The sequence below is a fragment of the Colias eurytheme genome, chromosome 16, assembly GCF_061535395.1.
Source record: "Colias eurytheme isolate Ceu_HAF_F1 chromosome 16, ilColEury1 Martin Lab GWU primary, whole genome shotgun sequence".
NCBI lineage: Eukaryota > Metazoa > Arthropoda > Insecta > Lepidoptera > Pieridae > Colias > Colias eurytheme.
In genome coordinates, this window is record NC_142995.1 from 5408486 (window position 1) to 5420728 (window position 12243).

Below are 12243 nucleotides of genomic sequence, written 5' to 3' on the forward strand. Positions count from 1 at the left end.
TTTATTATAAATGTTAGTACGTCAAACGGTCTTTGATTATTGTTTGACATAGGTTTATTATCCACGGAGTTATAGTAGAAATTGTAAAGTCCAATACATCGTAAAGTAGAGAAAATGTATTGAATTTGAGTCATCTGCTAATTAGGCTTTGTGTAGGGGTGTACGTTGGCGAATATCACATAAAATCGTCAACTTTTCCAAAGCTAAATTCTATGCATACTGATTTTGTCACAACACTTTGATGAGAAAGTCTTGTAGGAAAGATGAAAGCTTGGCTAACATATTCTCGAAGACTTTAACCATGCCAAAGTAAAACGTCTCAAAACTGCTATGTATATGCTATTTAATATTTATACCGGAAAGTGTGTCAAGACGATAATATTCAAGTAACACTAGCTGAAACGACAAGCACATGAGTCCCAATTTAACGCAAAATGTTTCTAGCTAAGTGCTTTCAAGTGTTTATATGGACTATGGAGAAAGAAAAGTGGCCATTACTAAGGTTCGTATCAAAGTTAACTAGCCCAGGCCACTTTAATAAATTATTCGGCATAATTTTTGAAGGAATTTCAGAGAGAAAATTCAAGAGGAAGCGCTCAAGGTTTGATGAAATAATAAATAGGTATATGTTCTAATACATTGAATTGATGAAATAATTCTTGGAAAATTGAAAGTATCTACGTAACTGCTATTTCGTCTTTATCGCATCTTAAAGAGTCTGTATATACTTTTAGGTATTCTTTACAATGAGCTTTATAGCACAATGTAAATTAGGCCTTCACATAATAAGAAGCAAAAGTGCTTAGTTTCGGATAAGTATAATTCATCAACTACTAAAAGAACTATTTGATTGATTCAACATTCTAGCTCGTACTATTTTATCGTATTATTTATTTCATTTTATCGTGTGAATCTACGTGTATCTTATTTGTACTTCTCGCAAGTTTTTTTACTCGGCAAGGACATGAAAGAGGTAAATTATGATGTCTCGACTACAAAGGCGCGACGTGGCCCCTCACGCTGTGATCCCGTTGACCAGACTACTATTGAAACTCGATTCTGTTTTGTTAATGTATTGAGGTTTGTAAGACAGCATGTACGAGTAAAAATATGCCTTATTTAAGTTATTTTTTTCTTGCAAAAATATACTTGTTAAAAAATTTACCTGTTATTAGATACGCATGACAGCCATTTTAGTATTTTTTTCATGTGTGTCGTTAGTCGTACTTATAATACTGGTCAGCTAATATGAAATTTTTGTTCAACACTTTTGAGAAATTATCTGTAATTATTTATGTTAACGTATGTAGTGTTATACTATGTTTCGAGTTATCTCGATTGATTACAATAAGATAAAATAGTGACATAGAATCGAGATTCCAAAGTTATACAATATCCAATAGCGTGGAAGGCTCTCCCGCGGTGGGCATAGATCCTTTTATCGATCTAGCGGCGTATCATTAGATATCATTGTGATCTATGATCTATGGTGCTGCCTGCGCACCACGCGACGAAATCGTTGGATGAGAGAATCCATCGCTTATCAGGTTTTCATTGTACTCAATTAGTACAAGTTATGGATCTATACATATTACAAACAAATTGATGCTTATATTTTTCTTAGCAAAAACGAAACCTTATTAATTTTATTTTTATAATTTTTTAAAATATATAGGTTTGTGTTTAAAAAAATCATAGAGATAACTCAAAATATTACAAACCAAATGTTTTTTTTTTGTTTTAGTATACCTATCAAAGTACATAGTTATTTCTCGTAAATACGTTACATTATAATGACTCTTTCACATCGATCCCTCTAATTTTCGTCTCAAATTTGATCTCACGGATAAAATATATTAATGAGCCTATAAAAAACATAGCTAAAACCGTAAACAACATGCGATATCATATCGTATCTAAATAGCTTGTATTGGGTCCATTAATGAAACAATCAAGACACCGCTTACAAAAGAAAAAAAACTAAGTATGAAGTTACGACACATAATAAGAGTTCCGTAGTTAATTAAAGAAGTATTTAATTAACAATAAACTTAAATTAATACTAGTAAATAGTAATTATTCGAATTATTACATAGTATTACTAATAGTTTATACATAGTATAACAACTGTTTTGAATTATTGATTTCAATAACGTTTTAAAATTTTTATTAAATAAGTAATCATATAAAATTTCAGAATAAACTAGATAACGGTAGCAAAATATAACTCATTTCGATGTTTCAATAAAAATATTTAAATTTTGTTAGTATTGTTAGAGCGCTCTATACAACGATTTGTAGAAATATTTAATCACAGGAATACAAATTAGTATTATTGTCACGGATCTCTAAAAGTAAACACATCTATTCATTAATCTTCCTCAAGCTTTGATCCATTGTTTTTTCTCCGTAATAATGTTGTTTTAGAGATAAACTTAAAAATAAACAGTTTGATGTCTTCGGATATAATATTTCAATAGTATTAAAACGACCACATTATATAAACATGTAAAAAAATATGCTAAAACAAACAAACAAAAAAATAACGGATCTTATTATTCTCTTTGAAGATTGTTTGTTTTTGTTTGTTATTAAGTAATATTTAATCTAATTGTAACATTGTTTACCTAAATTCATTGCGGTTCTGTCGTGTTTATCATAACAAATCAATTGTTATTGAAGGTGCGTGGTGGTGACGACTGACGTGTCTACTGACTAAGTACTTTATTTATGTGACGAAATAAAATAAAATTCTGCCTTTGCTATAACTTGACAATAAATTTGACAAAGTATGTAGGTGTATTATATTATGTATTTAATTTTTAGATAATACTAAGTACCAACGTTTATTTTTAATGATAAAATACCACATTACACATTAATTATATTTTACTTGCTACAGCCCGCGACGCACCCTCATTTAAAAAATTATATCTGAACAGAAACTTTTCAGAAAAATTTGAGTAAAATGTTTACAAAAAATATTATAGGTACAACCATCCAGTATCCCCCTACATAAGTTTTGCGTTTATTCACTAACATGTAAATTCTTCTATATATCATGCCTTGCGAATAGTATTTTTTTTATTCTACATACCTGGTCCATTATTAATAATTATTGAAGTGAAAACTTCTTTAGCGGCGTTGGGTATAAAATCTTAAACTCGCATCAGGACACGTGGCCTGATCGAAAAAGCGTAAGACGGATGTTTTTTTTAGCCCTTATATTCCATGCGTAAGACGGATACCATTCCAAAATATCAAACATGCTGAACGTTAATAATCAAGTTTTCACTTCTGCCGGCACTCCCGGAGTGCAACTCGTCTTTTTTATTAGAATTTAATTCTGTATCATTCTATGTAATCATATGTAAATGCTATTAGAATTAATATAGGCTTTTTTATTTTATATACCTGGTAGGATCCCGTGGTAAACACTGCCGCTCCTGCACGGCCACTCCACCGCCGCAAGTCTTCGAACAGGCGCTCCAAGTGCCCCAGGAGCTCCACGCGTACATATTTGTTAGATTCGTTCGCGATATTTCGCTTTGGTGCTGAAATTACATACAATTAGAATTATTATTATTATGAAAAAAACTTGTCTGCAGATGTATATAGCCCATAGGCTAGGCTAGGGACATATCCCTCCCACCATTGTATGGATTGCAACAAAACATGCTGTAGAACGTGCCAAAGAAACATAGATATTAGATACGTCATACATTCAAACATACACTCGAAAAACATAACCATTCTTTCGCAGTCGGGTAAAAAGTATCTAAACATTTTGCGTTTATGAGATCTTTACTACATCTTTGAACTGTAGCTGAAACTGTCTGAACTTTACTGCTTTCAAATTAGTTGCAGCTCCCAACTTCAGTCATAACCAAAAGACAATTAAAACTTGCTAGAGAAAGAAAAACTATTATGGAAGTATTCTGTTCTTCTTGGAACTAAATTATAATGCTAACAGTATAACATTTTAAGCTACAAAATAGTTTTTTGTATAAAATTCATAATATTAACATTTTTATCTTGAATTTTCCCTCGATAACGATAAATGTAGGTATTTGACTCTATGATGTATTTTTTTAAAAGCTATTAGAAACCTACTGATTTCACCAAACATCTGGTTCTATTCCTTACTACATTAGGTATGTACTAAAACATTCTTTCAAAAAATACTAACTTTTTATTAATTACGATCACATCAACATTGTAGTACGGTCGACCAACCCATTTGTATTGATTGGGAATATTGATAGGTCATTGACGTAAGCAAAGCATACCGCTTAGCAAATCGAACATGTGACATTAGGCAACAGATGCCGACAGAAGCCAAAAGGGCAAACACTTGTAATTAGACATAAATCATGTTTTAAATTCGTACGCTTGAGTGTGAATGGAGTTTTGCAAATAATCGTTTATATTCACGAAACAGTAGATAGCTTGTTTTATAAAGAAAATCAATTTAAAGGCAATCGATAAATGATTTAAAACATTGGCTTTTATTGCGAACTAGCAACTCGCCACGGCCTAAAAAACTATTAAAAATTTATAGGCTTCGTCACCAAGAAAAATGTAGTTTTAAAAATCAGTTCAGTACCCCCCCCCCCCCCTCCCAAACATTTTTTTCTGTCAAAAAAACCAAGCAACTCACAAAGCTTACCTCTTTACAATATAAATATGTAATATGGTTCTTTTTACTTTATTTTATCTCATATTATCTCTTATCTTTTTTTAATTATACTACATTTCTAGAAATTAAATTACACTTGAATTCACTAGTTAATTGCCATTTCACCTGCACCTCCCCTCACGTACTACAATCACGACGGAGTTCAAAATATAGGTAACAAGCTTGCCCACGACGTTTTGTAGATAGATATTTTTGAATTAACAACACTAAAATAATAATTGTTAGTAGTTTTAGTTAAAAATAAAATGATCTCATAAACGTCTAGAGATTACTATGTCGTTCGAAATTTGAAATTGCATTTTTTTTTTATTTTCATTATTCTAACTACAGTTTTATTGCTGAATGTATTTAATAATTTTAAGCTTCAAATTAAAAACAAATAATATCTCGATTTTATATTTATTAATACCCAAGTCCCAACTCTACAGTATTATAATTATCTTACAAGTGGGACACTAAAAAAATATAATAATTAACTAAGGCTGGCCATTCATAATTTTTATCTACTAAAAAAAATAACATGACCTTACATACTTCAGAACGAAATGTTTTTAACAAACTAATTGCAACACCAATATTTGTAAATCATAAATGCCTTCCAGACAAATTACGATAATGTATTCAAAAAGCCACTGATATTGACAAATATTAGTTTAATTCATTTAATAAATGATACACTGATCAATTTCAAGCAACGTCATTCACAAATTCGGATGTGGTATCGATACCTGTCATATTACTGACCTTCTTGTAAATCCAATCGGCGATATTGTAATTAAATATCGCATTTCGGTGCATATTCAGTTTTGTAAATTGATCATGTATTTGTTTGAGTCATTTTGATTTAGTACTTACATATTTTATTGTGAGCTTTGTGTCTCGTGTTGTATCTATTCTGTTCCTCGTATTGTAAGTATCTATTATTATTTAAGTGTATCTTGATTTTTTAGATGAGGACAATTTCATAACTAATCTCAAGTTCATTTTGATTGAAGTTTACTATTGAATTTATTTTGTCGATTTAAAAAAAGAATATGCAATTAAAACTCTTATCTATAAAACAATCATAATCAATATTAAAACTTAAAAGAAAACGATATGACAATAATGGAATTCCATTTTCAAAAATGAATATTGCGATTTGCGAGTCATTGAAATTTTAGACCGGGAGATATTGACACAAAATTTCGAGTCATATTTTGTAACAGGATGGCGGTTCTACAGGGTTCTTAGTACGCAATGACAAAAAGAAAAATGATGGTGTGAACGCTGGTACCGGCGGCTTACGTGCTGGCCACGGACAATTCGCTATAGCGAAAATTCGCGCGGCGCGACTGGCGGCGCGTCTTGCGAATGAATCAAATGTATGGAAATGTACTGGGCATGCCACGCGCAGCGGCGACCAGCGAGACGACCAGCGAATTTCCCCGAGCGAATCGCGCGGCACGACTAGCGATCGAAACAAATGTATGAGTTATTACGGCGCAGGCCACGGAGTCGAGCGGCAGACGCGGCGACTACTCCCGGAGCGAACTTAATTTAAAATAGTTTGTTTTTTTTTTCGCGAAAATGGAGACGGAAGCTTTTATTGTAGAAATTCTAGCTAGACCAGCTATTTGGAAGTCTAGCCACCCGCAACATAATTTTTCATCATGCCTATATTTTTCATATTTTTGGTGGAATTCTCCGTCTGTAACACGATTTCTATTTAATTCGTGTACTCCACTATATCTTCCAAACATTAAATCTTGAGCAAAAAAGCTGCTACTCTCCAAACAACGTCGAGCTAACTTTGATAAAGCTATCTCGTCTCCTCGTCTACACTGGTCGCGGCGGCGAACGCAACTGCCCGTGGCATGCTTACCGCGCCGCGCGACTTGCCGCGCCGCCCGTCGCGCCGTCGGTCGCGCCGCCGGTGTCCGTGGCCAGCCCGTTAGTCGCGTGGGCATTAGTCGTTCTCGTCGGAAAATAGCGAAAGTCAAACGATTTGTAACAGTATGGCACTTATTTTTCCTGTAAGTTTGAGGATCAACGAATATAAATACAAAATTTCAAAGATCTAGGTGTTGGAAATCTTCACTTATATAAATTAATATTAAATTAATTTTTCAAGTATGACAGCACTTTTTCCCCCTACTAGAAGTATGGCAAATATAATAATGGTCACATTTTATCAAATACTCTCCAAAAATCCAAATGCAATACTGGTACAAAAAGTTTGGCGAAATAAAATTTTTTTGCAGATTTTCGGCGGTATGGCGACCATTTGTAATCGTCGTAAAAGTATGGCATGGCCATTTTCGTAAATGGCTGCACGACGATGGTTACCTGTCCAAAAGTAAGCCTGGAACAAATGGTTGAATAATTGTTTTATTTAAATCAACACATTCGCGTCGGTATGGCGGGCTGTAAGTCACACCGGAAAAGTATGGCATGACACTACCGCCTACTTCTTTTTTATGGGCTATCGGTAAATTCTAAAATTTTTGTGTTACAAATCGTTTGACTTTCGCTATTTTTCCGACGAGTTCGACTAACGCCCACGCGACTAAGCCGCCGGTACCAGCGATCACACCATCATTTTTCTTTTTGTCATTGCATACTAAGACCCCTGTAGAACCGCCATCCTATTACAAATGACTCGAAATTTTGTGTCAATATCTCCCGGTCTATTTAGCGATTGTTTTTTTTAATCCTTTGTCTTTGGAACATTGTGTAGTAGGTACGGTCGACCAACAATATTGTATTCTTATTGTACATTTTTATATAAATTGAATAATTAATAATTGTGTAATTAATACCTATTGTAGACATAGAATAATTACATATTTAATTTACATACCGGTAATCCAACTTCTGTGTTAGCATTTTCAGCATTAGTAAGCGGGGCGGCAAAAGCGATGAACCTGTAATAACAAAATTCCATCAGTTACGGCTATCCTTTGAACAAACATACATGTTTCCGATATGTCATACAGTACGAATTTATCTTGTTTATTCAGCTTGATTTCACTTATGCAATTGTTTGTTTAGTTATTAGTCCCATTACGTCTGTTGCTATATTTATGGAACGTAGAAATCCAATGCAATTAGGAATTAAAGTTACATCATTAATTAATGTGAAGATTGAACCGCGTATGGTACATACAACAAATAATTGATAATCTTTTTCATAGGTTCTTGTTTTTATCTTATTTATTTAATAATTTCGATTACCTAAATTAAATTATGAATTTTGTTAGATTTTTTGGTGCAGTATACTAGACAAGAAAGATTACTACGCATAAATAGACAGGCTAACAAGAAAGGCTAATTATTGATCGAATTCTATCGCTTCAAAAATTATATTTCCCAAAAAAATACAATTCCTTATTGAAGTATCTCTTTTACAAATACCGCGATCCAAACACACTCATCCGATTATCCTGCTCTGTACAATATCTAGATAAACGTACGTGTACTTCCTGGCTTCAATCACTAATTAGATCCAGGATCTTATAATGACAAGGATATGAGATATTCCGTACATCGATTAGCTCCATATGCCTCGGACAGACCTAAATCCTTACTTCCGACATTGTGCTATTTTAAACCATTATTCTCATGTGGTAATCGAATAATTGTAATTTAATATGGAAGGTATTTAGCGTTCATTCATTAACAGAACAATTAATTAAACACACGTGTTTATTAATATTAAGAAAGCCCTTAGTATAACACCATCAAAAAGGATCCAAAACATACATTAGGTAGATACTTTAATTATAGAATGCTTATGAAAATTAAAATAGACGCTTATGAATTGCATACGCAAAACATTTTTTATTTCCAGTAATAAATCAAGATATTAAAATAATTCCGCAGCTAAATTTCATGTTCTGTCTATAAATGTTGTATTAAAATGAGATAAACGGTGCTTGTAGGTTTTTGAATCAGATTAGCACATAAATGCAAGCCCACCTGTTTAGAGAATCTACACTAACAATAGGAAGCGAGAGATGATTTATGAAGACGGTGGTCACGATTTATTCCTTATCTTAGCTGGCTCATAAGCATATGCTGAGGCGATAGCGTTGACCGTTGTGAAGTCTGAGAATAGATAGCCCTGCTCTTGACAGTTTATTCTAAAGAGATTGTTGAAAAGATTTTTAGGTCCTCACACAATTTCTGAGCTCGGTAGTGTTTTGTAGTGAGGATGGATCTTTATCCAGATGGGACAGGTCACAGGTATCAAGATCACAAGATGTCAAGATTACTTTACCATACGAGTTAGGACCAATTATGGGAGTAATATCCGTTTATAATGGTTAATTGTAAAAACTCAAGTTTTATTTTGGTTTCTACATACATGATTTTTACAATATGATATTTTAAACTCAAACCAAATACTATTTCGATTATATTACCAAATTCTACATTCTGTATTCATCTCACAAACAACCATTAAAGCATATTTAAAAGTTTGCCAATTTAGGGCCGATTTTTCAATGCTTGGATAAAACTTATTCGTCGAATAATGTATAAAACTACCATTTTAAAAACGTATTCTAATTGCCCGTATTTGACAGTTTACGTGACCTTTTAATATTATCGTGTAATACTTTATTGGACGGATAAGTTTTATCCAAGCATTGAAAAATCGGCCCTTAATGTACAACAAAGGGATGTCAACAAGATTTTATTATCGTATTATTGAATGTGACGAATGAACTCTGGGATCAAAAGTCTCACACGGTAGTTATGTCGGTCATTAGTTAATGGCTCACTTAATTATCCTGAAATCAATTGACTTTCATTCGTTAATTAATTTGTTTATGAAATAATTAGAGGAGTAATTAATAAAATCCTAATAGACAACAGTTTACATAGTATATAAGACAATATTATTTCACAATTAGCATCAGTTACCATTGCTCCTTTGATTCGTGCACATAAGATATTATTTTACAAAATGGAAATTAGTTTGTCTCAAATTTGTGACCTACTCGGTGAACGTATTGAAAAATACAATTCTGTGTCTAAAAAGAGGAAATTAACAAGATTGAGTCGACCCAGAACCTCAACACCTAATGCCTTCACCAGTGTAAAAATGCCTTCACCAAATTTGGAATTTTCTCCAGAAGGAAAACCTTCATCATCATCATCGTCATCATCATCAACAGCGGCTTCTTCATCATCACCAGTCCAAGTTGTGAAATCGACACCAAGGAAACGTGCTGTACGACGAACTGTCGGACTTCGGGCAAGAAAGTTGGTATTTGTCGAAGACGATGATTCATATTGATTTAGCTGAATATTGTACGGTGGTTTAGAAGCAAAGTTTCAAACAATTTTATTGTGATACACATATCTTTGGATATTGTATTACGTTGGAAATGGGGAAATGGGAAAAAGCAATTCCCGTCAAAGTCAAGGTAAAAGAAGAAAGCTACAATATCCTGGAAGAAAATTATATTACGATATGGGACCATCGACCAAAATTATCTTATTTATTATTATGTTGTTAAGTTTTTAAATTATTAACAATAATTTAATATTATTATTATTTATTAATTTATTTCGTATTCAATACTATATAGGATTAATTTATAATGGTACTTATTTAATAAATATCTATCTTTATCACTGCATATTTTTTATATTTAATTTTATTCGTTTTATTTTATCTGGCCATGTTTCAATTTTTTTTTTTGAAACATCATTATCTTGTATGCTTCTCGCTTGACAAGTAAAGGACTAAGAAGTTTTTGAGAAGTTATTTTTTGTTTTTAACTGACAAGAGTAGATATTAATTAAGTTTTAAAATTAATTAATATTTGTTTCTATATTAGTTCACAAAATTAAATTAAATTAAACTATCTAGTTAAATTTTTTATGATACCTTCGTAAAATTCGTATTTACATGAATAAAGATTTATACCTAATTGCTGGGATATACTACATATATCACAACATGTCCACATAAATCACTGTAAAAACCCCTATTAGCAAAATTCACCTCATTGAAACCCAATTATAATTTCCGTCACAAACATTCGTGTGCTTTATATTGCCGATAGATGGCGCTTTGAATACACAACGAGCAATATAATCGGAAAGGGCTAACGCTTATAAATTACTAAGTGCCCTCGTATCGAAACGTGATGCATTATAATAGTAGTATATCATTTAACACCTAATACGCACGCTAGATTGGCATCGATTTACCATTAAATTCGTCATAAAAACATGTTTTATAAAACACACACGTCGCTGTAAAAAATCCGTATGACTACGCGCATTCTGTGCGTTCCGTACGACGAAGTGGGTTATGATTGTAATCAGAAATACTTGAAAATATGCTTTGAAAATATAATTAATGAAAATCGAGATCGATTAAGGTTCAATTTGTAATAAGATTGTAATGACGATAGTAACTTAAAAGCACGTGCGTGTGAGAATAAATTGTTTACAAATTAGTCCAATAAAAAAAAATAAACAATACATACAAATCAGAGACGTTACATTTACAAAATATATACCTTCATAATATTATGATACCTACAATAAAAAATGTTGTGTGGTTTTATGAAACCACGGTAAAAGCACAGTATTACAATATACTGTGGTAAAAGTGAAACTTAGGCACAAAATTATCGTATTTGTACGCCGAACACTGCTTTATACCTACTCGGCAGCCGACCGTCACGCGACATGCGCTACACAGACCAAAAGTTTCACTTTAAAAGATTAAAATAAGAAAAATAAATGCAAGAATTAGTTGTGTATTGGATAGTTCATTAATAGAAGATAGATATATAAAAAAAACTGAATTGCGACAATTAATAAAAGCAAGTTACTTCACACAGCAAATTGTGATGACACAACACTGCATATATGTGGATCTACCATAATGAATACCCATAAATCAATTAAAAAATACCAATCGATGGTGTGGCAACATCTCAATCACGAATAGTAATGACATTGCTCTCATTGTGAATCATTTACGACATCATTTTTCAGTATTGACATGTGTAAAAATAGGGCATGTTAGGTATAGCAAGGAGTGGAGCAGTCACGGATTGGTGGACGCTTGCGTCATTTCAATATAGGGCTGCCTACTTTAAAAACGGCTGAATTAGGTATTAACAGAATGTATTTCCTTCTTGATTGGTTATAATGTTAAGTAGCTTTTAGCAGCGCTTACAAAAATATAGGATATACTTAGTACTTAAAAATAAGTAAAACAACGTATGAATATTTACAAAAGATTCTTAAGATGGAGAATTTTCAATGTACGTGAACTGTGATCGAATTAAAATGATTGATGTTTTAATAACAACGTGGCGTGGGTGGCAAGTGGCAACCCTACTTCGACAGTGTAATCTGCCGATAAATCAGCTTCTGCCGAAATGAGATCACGAGTCCATATTGAAAGCTAATGAAAGACAAGACTAATTTAACTTATGGATTTTTGATGAAAAGATTCGAACATGGAAGATCTTGTTATATACAGACATGTGTAAAAAATACTCGGAACTCGTATACAGTGCTAAGCTGAA

At 32.5% G+C, this 12243-nt stretch overlaps 1 protein-coding gene across 2 annotated transcripts in view; it reads right to left on the reverse strand.

Annotated features, from left to right (window-relative positions):
• LOC149901784 (ADAMTS-like protein 4) overlaps positions 1–12243 on the reverse strand; it is a 105330-nt gene that overhangs the window by 49024 nt on the left and 44063 nt on the right. For both annotated transcript variants that reach the window (XM_090110674.1, XM_090110675.1), the window contains exons 3-4: positions 7542–7605; positions 3415–3554 (exon numbers count right to left, since the gene is read on the reverse strand). In XM_090110674.1, coding sequence (XP_089966800.1) covers positions 3415–3554; positions 7542–7605 — 204 coding nt within the window. The remainder of the gene's footprint in view (positions 1–3414; positions 3555–7541; positions 7606–12243) is intronic.